The 19,890-nt window shown below is 39.0% G+C and overlaps 1 protein-coding gene across 14 annotated transcripts in view; it reads right to left on the bottom strand.

Annotated features, from left to right (window-relative positions):
- LRRFIP1 (LRR binding FLII interacting protein 1) overlaps window positions 1-19,890 on the bottom strand; it is a 997,950-nt gene that overhangs the window by 577,143 nt on the left and 400,917 nt on the right. For 12 of the 14 annotated variants that reach the window (XR_003942957.1, XR_003942958.1, XM_030210921.1 and 9 more), the window contains one exon: window positions 13,574-13,645. The exons of the other annotated variants lie outside the window; for them this stretch is intronic. Coding sequence is in view for 10 of the 12 variants with exons in the window: in XM_030210921.1 (XP_030066781.1) it covers window positions 13,574-13,645 (72 nt within the window). In the remaining 2 variants the exon portion in view is untranslated. The remainder of the gene's footprint in view (window positions 1-13,573; window positions 13,646-19,890) is intronic. 14 annotated transcript variants of the gene reach the window in all.

Below are 19,890 nucleotides of genomic sequence, written 5' to 3'. Positions count from 1 at the left end.
GAATAGATTGGAGCCAGCTATAACTATATCCCAGTCACAGCTCTCCATGAACCATGTCTCCATAGTAACATAGTAAATGACGGCAGATAAAGACCTGTATGGTCCATCCAGTCCGCCCAACAAGATAAACTCATTTACATGGTATGTGATACTTTATATGTATACCCGAGTTTGATTTGTCCTTGCCTTTCTCAGGGCACAGGCCGTAGAAGTCTACCCAGTACTGTTCTTGTACTTAGTTCTGGAGTTAACATCGAAGCCCCTTAAAATTTACACTCCAGCCCATCCCTATCTATTCAGTCACAATCAGGGCATAGACTGTATAAGTCTGCCCAGCTCCCATTTTGTTTCCCAATTACCGGCGTCACCACCGAATCTACGCTAAGATTCCGCGGAACCATTCCTTCTAAACAGGATTCCTTTGCGTTTTCCCATGCATGTTTGAATTCCATTACCGTTTTCATCTCCGCCACCTCCCGCGGGAGGGCATTCCACATATCCACCACCCTTTCTGTGAAAAAATACTTCCTGACATTAGTCCTGAGTCTGCCCCCCGACAACCTCAATTCATGTCCTCTAGTTCTACCGCCTTCCTGTCTCTGAAAAAGGTTCATTTGCGGATTAATACCTTTCAAATATTTGAACGTCTGTATCATTTCATCCCTGTTTCTCCTTTCCTCTAAGGTATACATGTTCAGGTCAGCAAGTCTCTCCTCGTACGGTTTGCAACACAAATCCCATACCATTTTTGTAGCTTTTCTTTGAACCGCTTCCAGTCTTTTTACATCTTTAGCAAGATACGACCTCCAAAACTGAACACAATATTCCAAGTGGGGCCTCACCAACGACCTGTAGAAGGGCATCAACACCTTCTTTCTTCTGCTGGTTATGCCCCTCTCTACACAGCCTAGCATCCTTCTGGCCACGGCCGTTGCCTTGTCGCATTGTTTCTTCACCTTTAGATCCTCAGACACCAACACCCCAAGGTCTCTCTCCTGAGTCGAGCTTACTAATCTCTCCCCTCCTATTCGGGACCACCATGACCACAACCATGACCACCAGTATATCCAAGTCAGCTTCTATTATTGCAGCCTCTAGATCTGGCCATTTGTTTACCATACTATGGGCACTGTCATGTAAGGCTCTCCAGATGTTGCCCTTTTTTCCCCTTTCTATAGGGGTATTTGATGTCTTATCTTTCTGAGGATTGTTAATGACTTTGGGGTTTTTCTCACTCATCAGCAGCAAATTTAGTTTAGCCAGTCTGTTAATGAAGTTTCTTGAACGATGGACACCCATTGCTGCTCAGTATTCTGAAAATCATCCCATGGTCAAGGAAACCGAAGCGTTTGCGTTGGCACCATCCATGCCGCCACATATTTAGCTCAAGGATGTGAGCTTCCCTTATTCGGCCTTTACCTTCAACAGGAAGAATCGATGAGAACATCGCCTGTGTACCTAGGTGCTTTACCTTCAGACCCAGAGCTATGAAGTCACGTTTGATATGTTCAGTAGGATACCTAGCAGTATCATTTGTGCCAACATGGATTAGCAGCATAGGCTAGTGGTCAGTAGGCTTGATGAGTCTAGGCAATCTTTCCACTACATCTCAAATCCTGGCACCAGGCAGACAGCACACCGCCCTGGACATCATGTCTAGTCAGCATATGGCTGCCTCAGTACCCTACAGAAGAGAATCACCGACCACCACTACCTTTCACTTCTTATTGGCCACCGATCCAGCAGCCTTGGGATTTTTGATCGTAGTTTCCTCTGTTCCCGAGATGTTTTCAGTTCTTCTACCAGAAACAACAAGGGAGTCCAAATCTTCCGTAAAAAACAACAGAAAAAACAAAAACGGAAGAACTCAAGAAAACCAGACTCAAAAATAAATGAAAAGCCAAATTTATTGCACGAGACCCTACACGGTCCGTGTTTCGGCCAACCAGGCCTTCCTCAGGGGTCTAAAAACAAACAAAGCATATAATATATCATAAAACTAACAAACACATTTAAAAAAAGCTAATATATATAAAAGTTAGAATTAAAATGGAAATAAAAATAGAAATAGAGTGTCAATATTAAAACCGCAAAAGATAGCTTATTGCTATAATGGTAAGAGTGTAAACCATAAACATATCACAATGATAGTAAGAAGATGAACCATAGACTTGTGAGGATATCTTATACAGAAAAGGATGATGATATAACCAAGGACATGTACAAAAAATTGTAATAATAATTCAAGAGACAATCAAAAAGAGTTTACATAAATATATCCTTAAAAAATATTATTAAAATAAATTTACGACATACCTATAAATTGGCTTATACGAATATTCATATATACATCCAAAAGATTCGTGCAAATTCAGACAAATCTGAATAAAATGAAAACATAAAAACATAAATACGCAAATTGATGAGGCAAATATATTAATCACCACATTTGGTGAAAGACATAAACCTTACAGATGTATGAACATAGTTCAACTTAACGGTTATGTGTGTTATATCACTAGAGAGAAAACTGTTACCACGAGTATTTGTGTAAAATATACTAACTACTGGCAAAAATGGCATCAAAAGGAATGAGCCTCTGCATCGTTTCAGATCAAAAAATTGGTAAAAATAAAGATAAAACAATAAGATTAGGGGCATTACAAACTGAACGGTTTGATGATAAAAATTTAAAAATTTAATTGTATTTTTTCTTTTAGAGTAACGCCATAGTTGGATCATTATATTGAAAACTATACACATATGTATAAAAGAAAATCTAGCAGTGCTCTCCAAACACAGATTGTAGCTGAATTTAGTAATAAAAGTCGGCAAAAATATGAGTTTATATCTAAAACATACTTTAAAACAAGCATTGAGCATAGATGCTGCCAAGACTAATCCATAAACTCTTTAAACGAATTTAAGTCGGTATGAATAGAACGCTATGAATAAAAAATAGCATGCACCATTAATTAAAAATTTGCTCATGTCCGATAAGAGTAGAAAACTTGCCTGCTGATACCGTCCAAGCTAATACTTAAGTCGTGTGATCAAAATGAGAACCAGAGTAAAGGAAACGCTGTAATTTGAAGTCCAAAATGACGTCAGCGTCATAGGACAACATCTGACGTTCTCAAGAGCCAATGGGAATCAGGCCCGGGACAGTTTGAAAGAAAACAAATTGACGGGACGAACTGTCAAAGAGTAATCAGTGACATGTATAGGCTGTACATTGATCTTGATTGTTCGCTTAATTGATGGCTTGTATGCAGCACATTTTAATGAATTAACAAATGGTGTAATAAATAAGGTTGCATCAAGCGCAAGATGACGGGGATGTGAAGTAGCAGGGTGAACTGTCTTAAACACATGATGCGAAAATCGCAATTGTCCACTTGGGTAATAACCTATATACAGTTTATTTATAATAGGGTGTAAATAAGGTTAAAATCGCAATGTAAAGAAGTGAGGCGACCTACCACAAGCAGCCATAGTGTGATAATCCCAGTTGTTCACTTAAATAGCACCCTATATACAGTTCACTTTTGTTAAAGTAGCAGGGTAAACTGTCTTAAACACATAATGCGAAAATCACAATTGTCCACTTGGGTAATTACCTATATACAGTTTATTTTTAATGGGGTATAAATAAGGTTAACATCACAATGTAAAGAAGTGAGGAAACCTACCATAAGCCGACATAGTGTGATAATCACAGTTGTTCACTTAAATAGCACCCTATATATAGTTCACTTTTGTTGAAGTATGAATAAGGATGCATCGAACGGAAAGCTGGTAAAATATCTTATATGGTATGGGTAAGAAAGCCCCATCTTAAAGTAATGCAAGTATATCGGGACTTAGAAACGGACAATATAGAAAAATTATAAAAAATGTATTAGTTCTAACTCTTTATTTAGACCATTTGGGGTTACTGTATTTAGTTCATAAATAGCACGTTGTTCTGCTCTTAGCAACATGCTGTCTAAATTACCACCTCGCCAACCTTTTTTAAGAGTTCTGAAAATAAAAAATTTTATGTCATCTGAGTTGTGTCCAGCCTCTATCCAGTGGTTCACCAAGGGTGCCGTCCTAAGTTGTCTCTTGATGCAGCTACGGTGCTCTATAATTCTAACCTTAATCATTCTGTTAGTCTTACCAACGTATATTAAGCCGCACGGGCATAGGACTATGTATACCACATTTTGTGTTTTGCAATCGCTATTGAAATTTAATTTATAATGTTTTTGAGTCTTGGGATGTATGAACTCTCGTAGGGTCAATGAGTGGGTGGGTGCAAACAGAACACATATTGCAGGGTTTATGACCATTTTTCGTTGCTACAGATCTATCCAATGTAGGAAGTGCCGATGGGACTAAACGATCTTTTAAATTTGGATTTTTGGAAACGGCAAATATAGGTGTGATGTCCTTAAAACAGGGGAGTGTCTGTATAATGTGCCAATGTTTTTTGATGATATTTTTAAATTGATGACTGTATGATGAAAACCGAAAATTGCATACAATGTCAGGGGCAGTCTTCGATTTGCGCCCAGTTTGTAAAAGTTCTTCTCTTGTTATATCACATGCTCTGTGGAAGCCTTTCCTAATGCATGTTTTGGGATATCCTCTTTTAATAAATCTGTCTGAAAGAGATTTTGACTGTTGTATAAAATCTTCTGTATTGGCACATATGCGTTTAAGTCTCAGAAATTGACAAAAAGGCAAATTATCTTTGAGAGAACGGTTGTGATAACTTGTGTAATGTAAATAGCAATTGCGGTCAGTGGGTTTCTTGTACAATGTTGTGGTTAGCCAATATTGGTCCTTGATGACCAATACATCCAAAAAAGAAATTCTCTCCATATTGTATTGCATCTTAAACTTCAAATTAGTATTGAGACTGTTTAGCCACCCATGAAATTCATGCAGTAGTTCTATATCACCTTTCCATAAGATGAAAATATCATCTATATACCTCTTGTATAGTTTAATCTCTTGTTTATATGGATGATCCTCATAGAAAATCAGACAGATTTATTAAAAGAGGATATCCCAAAACATGCATTAGGAAAGGCTTCCACAGAGCATGTGATATAACAAGAGAAGAACTTTTACAAACTGGGCGCAAATCGAAGACTGCCCCTGACATTGTATGCAATTTTCGGTTTTCATCATACAGTCATCAATTTAAAAATATCATCAAAAAACATTGGCACATTATACAGACACTCCCCTGTTTTAAGGACATCACACCTATATTTGCCGTTTCCAAAAATCCAAATTTAAAAGATCGTTTAGTCCCATCGGCACTTCCTACATTGGATAGATCTGTAGCAACGAAAAATGGTCATAAACCCTGCAATATGTGTTCTGTTTGCACCCACCCACTCATTGACCCTACGAGAGTTCATACATCCCAAGACTCAAAAACATTATAAATTAAATTTCAATAGCGATTGCAAAACACAAAATGTGGTATACATAGTCCTATGCCCGTGCGGCTTAATATACGTTGGTAAGACTAACAGAATGATTAAGGTTAGAATTATAGAGCACCGTAGCTGCATCAAGAGACAACTTAGGACGGCACCCTTGGTGAACCACTGGATAGAGGCTGGACACAACTCAGATGACATAAAATTTTTTATTTTCAGAACTCTTAAAAAAGGTTGGCGAGGTGGTAATTTAGACAGCATGTTGCTAAGAGCAGAACAACGTGCTATTTATGAACTAAATACAGTAACCCCAAATGGTCTAAATAAAGAGTTAGAACTAATACATTTTTTATAATTTTTCTATATTGTCCGTTTCTAAGTCCCGATATACTTGCATTACTTTAAGATGGGGCTTTCTTACCCATACCATATAAGATATTTTACCAGCTTTCCGTTCGATGCATCCTTATTCATACTTCAACAAAAGTGAACTATATATAGGGTGCTATTTAAGTGAACAACTGTGATTATCACACTATGTCGGCTTATGGTAGGTTTCCTCACTTCTTTACATTGTGATGTTAACCTTATTTATACCCCATTAAAAATAAACTGTATATAGGTAATTACCCAAGTGGACAATTGTGATTTTCGCATTATGTGTTTAAGACAGTTTACCCTGCTACTTTAACAAAAGTGAACTGTATATAGGGTGCTATTTAAGTGAACAACTGGGATTATCACACTATGGCTGCTTGTGGTAGGTCGCCTCACTTCTTTACATTGCGATTTTAACCTTATTTACACCCTATTATAAATAAACTGTATATAGGTTATTACCCAAGTGGACAATTGCGATTTTCGCATCATGTGTTTAAGACAGTTCACCCTGCTACTTCACATCCCCGTCATCTTGCGCTTGATGCAACCTTATTTATTACACCATTTGTTAATTCATTAAAATGTGCTGCATACAAGCCATCAATTAAGCGAACAATCAAGATCAATGTACAGCCTATACATGTCACTGATTACTCTTTGACAGTTCGTCCCGTCAATTTGTTTTCTTTCAAACTGTCCCGGGCCTGATTCCCATTGGCTCTTGAGAACGTCAGATGTTATCCTATGACGCTGACGTCATTTTGGACTTCAAATTACAGCGTTTCCTTTACTCTGGTTCTCATTTTGATCACACGACTTACGTATTAGCTTGGACGGTATCAGCAGGCAAGTTTTCTACTCTATCGGACATGAGCAAATTTTTAATTAATGGTGCATGCTATTTTTTATTCATAGCGTTCTATTCATACCGACTTAAATTCGTTTAAAGAGTTTATGGATTAGTCTTGGCAGCATCTATGCTCAATGCTTGTTTTAAAGTATGTTTTAGATATAAACTCATATTTTTGCCGACTTTTATTACTAAATTCAGCTACAATCTGTGTTTGGAGAGCACTGCTAGATTTTCTTTTATACATATGTGTATAGTTTTCAATATAATGATCCAACTATGGCGTTACTCTAAAAGAAAAAATACAATTAAATTTTTAAATTTTTATCATCAAACCGTTCAGTTTGTAATGCCCCTAATCTTATTGTTTTATCTTTATTTTTACCAATTTTTTGATCTGAAACGATGCAGAGGCTCATTCCTTTTGATGCCATTTTTGCCAGTAGTTAGTATATTTTACACAAATATTCGTGGTAACAGTTTTCTCTCTAGTGATATAACACACATAACCGTTAAGTTGAACTATGTTCATACATCTGTAAGGTTTATGTCTTTCACCAAATGTGGTGATTAATATATTTGCCTCATCAATTTGCGTATTTATGTTTTTATGTTTTCATTTTATTCAGATTTGTCTGAATTTGCACGAATCTTTTGGATGTATATATGAATATTCGTATAAGCCAATTTATAGGTATGTCGTAAATTTATTTTAATAATATTTTTTAAGGATATATTTATGTAAACTCTTTTTGATTGTCTCTTGAATTATTATTACAATTTTTTGTACATGTCCTTGGTTATGTTTCATAATTTTTATTAATTTTATACATACTTTACAGAAATTATCATACTGCAAAAGTATAATACAGCCATTGCATACACAAAAGAAAAAATAATAATATATCAAATTATCTAAATAAAATCAAATATTGGCTTCCTTAGACCTCAATAATGGGGGGGCAGGAAATAGTGAAGTTATACAAAATCATAACATTATAAATGAAAATTTTGGTTCCGTCAGTCCCATTTAATTCTAACTCTATCGTTGTTTAGTGTCTAGAAAAGTCTGAAGCTGTTCAGGCATATAATATATATATTTAACTTGATTCAACCTGATGACACATTTACATGGATAAGCCAGGAGGAAAGAGCCTCCCAATTCCAATACCTTTGACCTCATAGATAGAAACTTTTTACGTTTTTCTTGTGTGGATTTAGTCACGTCCGGGTAAAGCCAAATCTTTTGGCCTGCAAATTCTCGATTAGTGGATTTAAAGTAAAGACGCATAACCGCATTTAAATCCTGTTGAAATACAAAGGAAATTATCAATGTCCCCCTTTCTGGTGATTCCTCAATTGTTTGCTCCAAAATGGCTGTGACATTTTGTAAATCAATAGAATTTCCTGTCCCAACTTTTTTCATCGTACTTGGTATATAGTAAATTTTTTCCAGAGGAGGGAATACTTCTTGGGGAAAATTTAGATTTTCTTTTAGATATCTCTGGAACAAATCTTTTGGAGATTCTCCCAATATTTTAGGAAAGTTCAGCATTCGAAGATTCAGTCTCCTATTGAAATTCTCTACCTGCTCCAGTTTTCTTCTAATTTCCGTATTGTCTTTTACCACTGCCATTTTAAAATCTTCTGTTTGCTTTGTCTCTCTCTCTAAGGCCTCAATCTTTGAAGTAAAATCTTGTTTTGCCAAATCTAGGGAACCTTTCACTTCCTGGATATTTAAATTTAAAGTCTTTACCTCATCAGAAGATTGTCTCAAAGTTTGTTCAATTTCCAATAGTTTCAGCCAGATCTTGCTCAGGCTCACCTCCGTCTCCTCTGCAGCTGCAGTTCTCTTTACAGAGCTAGGCTCCCCTCTGGGCTCCCCGGGATAGCCCTTTCCGGGCTCCAAGAGAAACCCCGACTCGCTCAGAGCGGTTGCAGGGCATGGAGGCGTCGTAGAAGGCGGGGAGAGAGAAATTTCTATTTCCTGCGGGGAGGTCGCTTCACCGACCCCACCCGCTAAGGACTCCGCTCCGCTTCTTCGGGACAATGCAGGGAAGAAGCGTTCCAGACCTCCGCTTGCCGGTGTGGACGTCGCGGGGTGAAGGGGAATCCCCCGAGTCGTCCCTTTGCGCTTGGTATGCGGCATTAAAGAAAGCAGGTATATAATTTTATTTATTCCACAAGCAGGCAAAGGCAGGAACTCGCTTTCAACACATGTCCTTGGTTATATCATCATCCTTTTCTGTATAAGATATCCTCACAAGTCTATGGTTCATCTTCTTACTATCATTGTGATATGTTTATGGTTTACACTCTTACCATTATAGCAATAAGCTATCTTTTGCGGTTTTAATATTGACACTCTATTTCTATTTCTATTTCCATTTTAATTCTAACTTTTATATATATTAGCTTTTTTTAAATGTGTTTGTTAGTTTTATGATATATTATATGCTTTGTTTGTTTTTAGACCCCTGAGGAAGGCCTGGTTGGCCGAAACACGGACCGTGTAGGGTCTCGTGCAATAAATTTGGCTTTTCATTTATTTTTGAGTCTGGTTTTCTTGAGTTCTTCCGTTTTTGTTTTTTCTTCAGTTCTTCTACCTCCAGGGCTGTGAACCAATTGTTCAGTTCAACAGAGATAGAGTTGGGGGATTGATTTTGCGGGATTTGGTGACCTGTATCCAGCTGTCCTCTTTCTGCACAAAATCTTCTCTCCGTTTGCTGGTGATCCTCAGTGTTCCATCATGTGTCTCCGGGATGAATTTCAGACTGTCACAGATGCTTCTTAGTTTTGCCATCTCCTCTCTGAGTTCATGTACTTCTTTCATGAGGGATTCAATATGCATGCATCTATCGCATGAAACCAGAATCTTGTCTTGGGCCAAGCATTCAGTTTTAAGGGCATGACGTTTCTTTGCCATAATGCAATTGCAGGAGCTATTTGTACCTGTGGATAAAAGAAGTGAAGAGGCCTACCAAAGTCTCAACCCTATTTTTTTCCTTCACCTGTTCTGTACGTTACTGGAAGCAGATAGTTTAATTGTAAACTCTATAGAGTATAGAAAGGATTGTGACTTCTTGCTAACTTTTGAAGTGGGCAAAGGTAAAAGCCTATAGTAAGTTTAAGGGTAGGAGAAGGTAAATTGATATAAAAAGAGTATATAAAGAGTAACAAACCTGTGTGTATGTTAAAAAGAGATCTTTTTAATCTAAAATAGGAAGGGCACCTGGTACAAGCAGAAAGCTGGACAGCTACTGCAGTCAGAGATGATTGGATACAGTTAAAGAATTTTGGAGATAGTGGAATAGGCAAACAATAAGTTTGGAGATAGTGGCACCCCTGGGGGGTGGGTCTAAACAACCAAGGAACTGTAGAATGTGTTAGGTGTCAAACCTATCTCCAATGTTGTATTGAACTACTTTACTACACTGCTGTTTGCCACAAAAGCCTTGTAATAATTCCACAGTGGTCTGATATATAGCTGCTGACCCAAAGAGGGGAATGTATTAACTGCACTTAGGGTGTTATCGAGGGGAGAACCTGCATTCATGAGACATGGAGAGAAGGACAAGGCAGAGTTAAATGAGGCATAAATACAGCAAACTAAGCAACAAAGAAAGGCTCTTCTGTTCAGCCATAAAAATCACTCATATAGCAGCTCTCCTACAGCTGCCTGCTGTATTCTACAACAGGCAGCTTCTTGATAAAAAGAATCCAGATTCTGTGGATTTTCAAAAAACAAAACTTTATTGTTCTGGAGCAACTGCACCGGGCTGGGTATTCTAAGGTTACTCTAATATCTTATTTATAAAGTTCACTACAATAAGGCACCATAGTCTGCCAGAAATTCATCACCAGCACTGAGAAGTCCTGAAAAAATAAGATTTTGTGACTTTCATATAAAAGGATCTTTAAGTCGGTGATACCAGGTTAATAACCGCTCTTTTGTTTGTATAGTTAAGAACATAAGAATAGCCATACTGTGTCAGACCAGTGGTCCATCTAGCCCAGTATCCTGCTTCCAACAGTGGCCAATACAGGTCATAAGAACCTGGCAGAAACCTAATTAGTAGCAACGTTCTCCATGCTACTAACGTCCATCTCAATAACAAACTATGGACTTTTCCTCCAGGAACTTGTCCAAACTTTTTAAAACCCAGGTACGCTAACCGCCATTACCACATCCTCTGGCAGCAAGTTCCAGAGCTTAACTATTCTTTGAATGAAAAACTATTTCCTCCTCTTTTTTGAAAAGTAGTTCCAAATAATTTCATTGAGTGTCCCCTAGTGTTTGTATTTTTTGAAAGAGTGAAAAAATTGATTCATTTCTACCTGTTCTACACCACTCAGGATTTTATAGACCTCAATCATATCCCCCCCTCAGCTGTCTCTTTTCCAATCTGAAGAGCTCTAACCTCTTTAGCCTTTCCTCATATGGGAGGAGTTCCATCCCCTTTATCATTTTGGTCACTCTTCTTTGAGGAAGTATGCAATGACTTCAGTGCGGGCCTATATGGTGTGCTCTTTCAACTACTCACTCTCTGCCTTTCTTGTTCAGGCCTAGCACCATTGGCAGCCAAGTTTCCAAAAGATGCCTTAAGTCTTGCTCCTTGATTGTTTCTGGTAGTCCAATTAGGCTGAGGTTATTTCTTCTCCTTCAGTTCTCCTTATCCCACAGGTGCTCCAGTAATTGCTTATTTTGGGCCTCCAATGCTTGGATGCAGGCATAGTGACTGTCTCCATATTCTTCCTGCTATGTTATGAGGTTCTCCACATCCTGAATATGGAATGCTTGATTATCTAGGCCTTCTTTAATGTCCTCAATTGCAGCTTGTATTTTAGAGAATTTGTTCTCCATTGCTGCAATTACATTTTTGGTCAATTCTTGCACCGCCACTTCATTTAGAGTAAACATTGGAGTTGTTCTACCAGCAGTGATCTTAGTTTCCTGATGCCAGGCCTTGTTTTTTGCTCCACGTTGTATTTTACCCAATATTACCAATGAAGAGATCAATCCAAGTATCATATTCCATCTGCTGATGTTCTGGAACCTGTTGGCAGCAAGTATACACATGACTGGTTCCCCATTTTTGTTCAAATGTTAATCAACCATGATGGAGCTGATCGCAGGGACATCTGCTTTGCTCAGTGCCATCACATGATCCTCCATATAAGCATATTTTATCAAATACACATGTACATCTGAATTCCACCTCTTCTCCACCCAAATTATGTCCCCAGGAATACCATATTTTCAGATAAAACAATGAATTACCAATAGAAGTGGTGCATTGGAAGGTTTTCCACTCTATATGAGGATAAACTTTTAAAGCTTTTTCTGAACATAAATATGGTTTTACACACAGATAAAGGAATTGATAAAACTGTGTGACCACATATGGATGTAAAACTATACATACAGAAAGTGTGTGCCTGCTTTTAGGACATGGTGCCTAACTATGAACCCTGGATGTCAATGGCTAAGCTCTGGGGCCAGTTCTCTCTGGGCACTATTTATTTTTCAGATTTACATTAGTGTTAAAAAGTTTTTTGTTTTAATTGTTATTCATATGATAATATTTTTCTGAGGAGGAAGTAGAATGCTTCTCCAAAGATTGGGCACACAGGCTAAACATTACAAGAGCCAATATAATTTGGCCCTTACCTCCTCACCCCCTCAATGATGTTGATATTGTTGAGTGAAGTGCTCCATTCAGTCCCCAAACTTCTGCATTAGCTGCTTCTCAAAGACTATCACTGAAAAAGGTGGGGGCATCACAGTAGGAGTGGCCAATGCCTCCTACGTTATCTGGGACATATCAGAACTAGGGACTCAGGTCTGTGGAGGTTAGCGCACTTTCCTCAATGGCACAGAGGTTGAGCAGTTCTCACATCTAACGGTGACCTCGGTGCCACACTTCAACAGGGAGTGATACTGAGACACCTTGGTCGCTGTCCAATGTCCTGCATTACGCTCCATTGGCACAGATGAGGGTGAGGTTGAATCCTTGCTCTTCTTTGGGCAGTAACAGGATGATGATCACCCCTTGTGGTCTCTACCAGTGCTCAATGATGAGGGTGACTGAGAAACTCTCAATGTTGATGCATCTTCAGCATTCGATATAGCTTTTGGACTCATTGAGAATGATGCTTCTGATGACGATGACAATGGACTGGTTGTATCTCCAAGAAGCTATCATGAATCCCTTTCTTTGACATCTATGAACAAAGAAGACAATGAGAGGGATCATGGTTAGGTCCCAGGCATTACAGGAACCATGAGTATGTATCTGTAGTGGATATGGTGTCTTCTTTTGGGACATATCATCCAAACAAATAGCTGCAACAAAATTCAAACAATTCAATGGTAACAAAAAATACCCCAACTGGGTACTCAAGGCCAAAAAATAGGCCTGGACTGAGCTATGCAATAAAAGAAAAAACGTAGAAAATCTCAAAAAAACCTAAGACACTATCAGGAAAATGCTCAATTCCACATGATAGTGACAAGCCAGGACTTACAAACTTTTTCAAGGAATATAATTTTGAGGTGCTAAAGGGACCACGACTCAAATTGTCTTCACAGAAAAAAACTGACTGCAGAGGTCCTCAGTGACAGGCGAAAACAGGCGGGCATGTGTGGTAAGCACTTCAAACAATTCCGGAAAAGTTGCTGGGTAATTGTTTCCCACGTCGGGCTCCATCAGTGACATCACTCATGAGTAAGGATTCTCAATCCTGCTTATTTTTGAAGAAAACCATTTTAACTCTATATGAATATTTTCAAAACATTTCATACATTCTGAAAAAACATGCAGGTTAATTCTAAATTCTCTGCTCCTTGCCTGTCTCTTTCCTGCATGCAGTGTTAACAGAGCACATAATCACCCAGTACCTTAATTTCCTTTAATCCCTTCACATATCTGCTTTCTACATCTTCAATCTGGTCCTTTAGCTCAATGATATCCTAAGACAAATGGCAAGAAAAAAAGGTGAACTACATCAAGAGTCAGATGATAAAGATGGCTTTAAGAGAAAAGTGCCTGTCACCACTTCACTGGATAAAACAACTTTCCCTTGAATATCTGAACCACTGTCCAATCCATCACCTTAAGTCCCTCCCTCATCTAATCACTTTCCTTGTGCTTGCTTTGTCAGTCCATTTGAATATATAGAAATAAAGATTTTTTTTTTTGCTTTTATTTACTAGTCTTTATTTCTTTAGACTGCCAGTAATACTCAGCACTGATGCACAGTTTAAAGATTTAAGAGCAGGGTATGGCAGAGGAATGTGCTTCTTTCTCTTTCATAATTTTAGCAGAAGAGAAAGCAGGTGAAGCTGACAGAACACAGGAAAGTTCCAGTTAGCCAGTGAATACAAAAAGGTTTGAACAGTCTACCATGAACTAATGTGCTTTGATTGAGCACACCAGAGTTCAATAGCTTGTTTAAGCACACCAATAAGAAAACCATGGGTTGCTTTCAACAGTGTTTCTTTCCTCAAAAATGTGCATGCACATTAAAGAACTAGTAACATTTTCCAATAATGACATGCATTACTGGAGGTGGGTACGGAGTTTTTAGGAAGAGGAATTTGAGAGAAATATTACCCCTTCAACTTTTTACATGCCCAAGTGGCATAAAGTATTTTCTGTGCACACATTTAGACTAATGCTAAAACATATTTGGGTCAATATTCAGTGGCCTCATACCTTGTTAACTTTAATTGTATATTCAAAGAACTTATCTGGTTAAGTTGGGCCACCACATATTAATGGTTAAAATAACTTTGTAAATTATTCAGCTAACTTTGAGGCAGTTATTAGTGCGATCACCTTCTCATGACCTTTCACTTAGGCCACTGCAAAAGCCTATCTATCAGATGCTAAAATTCTTTCTGGCTCAGTTCAACTTCGAACTATGCTACAGTGGTGGCCATCCAAAACCAATCTTGGAGGAGATGTTCTCTTTGTTCCATGCAATACCAACTTGATTGCAGACTCTTAAAATATAGGCTGGGGAGTTCATATTGATGCTCACCAGATACAAGAAAAATGGTTGAAGACCAAGAAACTTCAATACATCAACTTCAAGCAATATACTATGCCCTTCGAGTCTTTTTTCACATGTTCCAGAGTACATCTGTTATAATTCAGACAATCGGTGATGATGTTTTATATCCCAAACCAGGCGCAACAACAAAAACTAACAGTAGATATATACAGGGGCCCCAATTTAAGGAATAATTAGTTACCATCAGCCTTACCAGCATTAAGACCTTAAGCAAAAAACAAGGTTAGTCATTTTAGGTGTGGGAGATGTAGTTTTTACCCACAAGTGATTATAACTGACCCTTTTAGGGGTAAAAGGTTTTGCCATTTCTCAAACTATTCTTTGGCTAATGTGGTTTATGTTATTATTTGCCAATGTGACCTCCTCTATATAGGTAAAATGACAAGTGTTACACACAGGCCTTGCTGAATAAAATGTCTCACTGTCATTTAATGCTCTGTTGGTAGATCATTGTGGACTATTTGGACATACGTTTGAAGAAGTGACAGTATGCATGTCTGAATCATGGCACGATGGCAAATAATCAAAAGCTACTTTGAGAGGAACAAAAACTCATTTTTGAACTTTATATAGTTCAACCTGTGGGAACAGAGTTAAAGATCCCAATATGTATACTTTGGAAGAAAAGGAGTGGGAAGGGGAGATATGATAGAGACATTTAAAAACCTAAACGCACAGGAGACAAATCTCAATTGAAAGGAAGCTTTGGAACGAGAGGATATAAGATGAAGATGAAAGGGGCCAGAATCAGGAGTAACCTAAGGAAATACTTCTTCACAGAAAGGGTGGTGAATTTATTAAATGACCTCTCAATAGAGGTGGTGGAGAAGAAAACTATCTGATTTCAAGAAAGATTCAGACAAGTACATGGATCTCTAAGGGTTAGTAGATGGCATGGATAAGCAGACTGGATAGGCTATATGGTGGGCCTTTTACAAAGGCACACTAGTGTTTTTAGCATGAACTAAAAATAAGCATGTGCTAAACGCTAGAGATACCCATATATTCCTATGGGCGTAACAACGCTACCATGCCTTTGTAAAAGACCCCCATGGTCTGCATCTGCTTTCATTTTTCTCTGTTTCTTAACCTCAAGGCCTAAATCAGACTCTTGATTTTACTGTATTTCTAAGACAAGGAAGGGCATTTTCGATATGACGTCTAAGTCTGCCTTTGGACGTTTTGCAAAAAATGTCCAAAATCTGAATAGAAAGGAAGGTCATTTTCAAAAAAGAAAAACGTCTATCTTTTTTTTTTCTTTTCGAGAACTGTTTTAAACCAAGGCTTTGTGATTTGGACATTTTTTTGGGGGGGGGTCCATTAAAAAAAAAAATGTCCAACTGTAAAACGCACAAAATCAAGTCAAGCCAGCATTTTTAGTAGACTGTACCCCAGATATCCCAGGAGATAAATGGGGCACCCTAGGGGGCGCTGCAGTGGACTTCAAAAACATGCTCCCAGATACACATCTCACTGTTGTTCCCATATTTTGTCTGCTGTGCCCCCCCCCGAACCCCACTACCCCCAACTGTACACCACTACAGTAACCCTTATGGGTGAAGGGGACACCTATATGTCGGTATGGTGGGTTTCTGGTGAGTTTTGGGGGGCTCATAGTTTTCCACCACAAATGTGACAGGTAGAGGGAGATAGGGATCCGAGTCCCTCAAGGCATAGTGCACTGCACTGACTACTACACTACTCCAAGGACCTGAATCTAACATCTGAGGATGTCGTAGAAGCTAGGTAGACATATTTTTATTCACACTTTTTGAGGGGGTGGGAGGGGGTCACCCATCATTCTTTCCAGTGGTCATCTGGTCATTTAGGGCACCCTTTTGTGCCTTATTCATTATAAAAACAGGTGTAGCTCAAAACCTCTTAGTTTTACCATATATCTTTAGGGGGTGAAGTATTTAAACTCTCCATATATGCTGATGACATATTATTATACACTACACCAAACTCTCTTCCTACTTTATTAGAAGTAATACGTTCTTTTTCACCCTTATCTGGCTACAAAATTAACTGGTCCAAGTCAGCTGTAATGCCTTTAAACTTATCTGTTCATAAGCATCAGCTATCACATTTACCGTTCTCTTGAGAACCTAACAAAATTAAATACCTTGGTATATGGTATTCCAACTGAGTTGACAAGACTATTGGGCTCATTTTAGAAAGAGGACGTCCATCTTTCGACATAAATCGGAAGATGGACGTCCTTTCCCAGGGATATCCAAATCGGTATAATCGAAACCCGATTTTGGACGTCTCCAACTGCAGTCTGTCACAAGGACATCCAAATTTCAAGGGGGCGTGTCAGAGGCATAGCGAAGGTGGGACTTCGGCGTGCCTAACACTTGGATGTCTTTGACCCATAATCAAAAAAAGCAAGGACGTCCATGACGAACACTTGGACGTTTTCACCTGAACCTGTTTTTCTTACGACTAAGGCACAAAAAGATGCCCGAAATGTCCAGATGACCACCGGAGAGAATCGGGGATGACTTCCCGTCACTCCCCCAGTGGTCACTAATCCCCTTCCACCCTCAAAAAAACATCTTTAAAAATAAGTTGTGCCAGCCTCAGATGTCATACTCAGGTCCATGACAGTGCATGCAGGTACCTGGAGCAGTTTTAGTGGGTACTGCAGTGCACTTCAGACAGGTGGACCCAGGCCCATATCCCCCTACCTGTTATATTTGTGGAGGAAACAGCGAGCCCTCCAAAACCCACCACAAACCCACTGTACCCATATATAGGTGCCCCCCCTCATCCTTAAGGGCTATGGTAGTGGTGTACAGTTGTGGGTAGTGGGTTTTGGGGGGCTCAGAACACAAGGTAAGGGAGCTATGTTCCTGAGAGCATTTTATGAAGATAGGAAACAGAGTAGGATTAAAAGGTCTTCGCAATGGAGAAGGGTAGTTAGCAGGATCCCTCAGGGATCGGTGCTGGGACCTCTGCTTTTTAACATATTCATAAATGACCTAGAGATGGGGGTAACTAGTGAGGTAATCAAATTAGCCGATGACACAAAGTTATTCAAAGTAGTCAAATCGCGGGAAGATTGTGAAAAACTACAAGAGGACCTTACAACACTGGGAGACTGGGCGTCTAAATGGCAGATGACGTTTAATGTGAATAAGTGCAAAGTGATGCATGTGGGAAAGAGGAACCCAAATTATAACTACATCATGCAAGGTTCAGCATGGGGAGTCACGGACCGAGAAAGGGATCTAGGTGTCGTCATTGATGATACGTTGAAAACTTCTGCTCAATGTGCTGCTACGGCTAGATACCGCATACAGCCGCATGAAAAAGCAAATGAACAAACTTTTGGAAAAAGAAACAAAAGTGAACAGTCATCTTTACTTTCTGACAATCTGCAAGAAGAATGACATCATTCCCAAAGGACTGAGGATCAAAAATCCTTTGGCTACTACTTACAATTCTGACTATGCAGAGAAACTCTGCAAACGCACTAGTCAGAAACTAAGAAATGAACTTATACATCAACTCTACAAGAAAAAAAGAATAATACAAACCCAAAGGGATGTAATCATGAGGAACGTGGAGGAATTACATCCACACCTTGTGAACCAACTTAAAGAGGACCTACATAACATCCAAGGAGAAAAACAATACATTGCTATCCGCAAAAAAGAAATAAAGCTGAATTCTCTCCTGCAAAATCAGAGAGAGAGAAACTGCTTATCCTTGAATAGCTACAGATTTGCAGAACCAACATCCCCAACATGGGGGGAAGGCCGACAGTTGGGGGGAAGGCCGACAGTCGCTCAAAAGCGCATGGTTCGGGAAAAGGTATCTTGCAAAGATACCTCACAAACAGGGAAGATAGGGTTTCTGGATAGTGAGGTTGCACAACAGACCGTGGTAGGCCAGGTGCCCTTAAATACAACTAAAGATCAGACAAAAGATGTCAAATCAATAGTGTCAGGTACTAAGCATCATGCAAATAAGAACAACAAACATACTCTGAAATGTCTATATGCAAATGCTAGGAGTCTAAGAAATAAGATGGGAGAGTTGGAATAAATTGCATTAAATGAAAAATTGGATATAATAGGCATTACTGAGACCTGGTGGAAGGAGGATAACCAGTGGGACACTGTCATACCGGGGTACAAAGTATATCGTAATGATAGGGTGGACCGGACTGGTGGAGGGGTAGCATTGTATATTAAAGAGAGCCTTGACTCAGATAGATTACAAATTCAGCAGGACACAAATCACACCTTTGAATCACTGTGGGTTGAAATTCCATGTATAAAAGGGAAAAAAATGGTGATAGGAGTGTACTACCGTCCGCCTCGCCAGGATGAGCAGGTAGACACAGAAATGATAAAAGAAATCAGAGACGCAAACAAAATGGGCAATGTGATAATAATGGGTGACTTCAATTATCCAAAAATAGACTGGGTAAATGTAACATCGGGACACGCTACAGAGATACAATTCCTTGATGAAATCAAGGACAGCTTTATGGAGCAACTGGTGCAGGAGCCGACGAGAGAAGGAAAAATTCTAGACTTGGTCCTTAGTGGAGCGCATGATCTGGTGAGGGACGTTATGGTACTGGGGCCGCTTGATAACAGTGACCATAATATGATCAGTTTTGACATCAACCTTGAAGTAACTGTACACAGAAAGTCAAATACGTTAGCGTTTAACTTTAAAAAAGGAGACTATGATAAAATGAGAAGAACGGTAAAAAAAAAACTTAGGGGGGCAACTGAGAGAGTAAAAACTGTACAACAGGCGTGGACGCTGTTCAAAAATACCATCCTGGAGGCCCAGGCCATACATATTCCGCGAATTAGAAAAGAAAGACGGAAGTCCAAAAGACACCCGGCCTGGTTGAAAAGTGAAGTGAAGGAAGCTATTAGGGCTAAAAGAAATGCCTTCAGAAAATGGAAGAAGGAACCGTCTGAAAATAACAAGAAACAGCATAAGGAGTGTCAAAGCAAATGCAAGGCGCAAATTAAGAAGGCCAAGAGGGAGTATGAAAAAAAGATAGCATTAGAGGCAAAAAAACATAGTAAAATTTTTTTTCAGTATATTAAAAGAAGGAAGCCGGCAAAAGAATCGGTTGGGCCGCTGGATGACCGAGGGGTAAAA

Source organism: Microcaecilia unicolor, chromosome 7 (genome assembly GCF_901765095.1).
Source record: "Microcaecilia unicolor chromosome 7, aMicUni1.1, whole genome shotgun sequence".
Lineage (NCBI taxonomy): Eukaryota > Metazoa > Chordata > Amphibia > Gymnophiona > Siphonopidae > Microcaecilia > Microcaecilia unicolor.
Note: the sequence above shows the minus strand (reverse complement) of the source record. Positions and strands in the feature narration are given on the sequence as shown.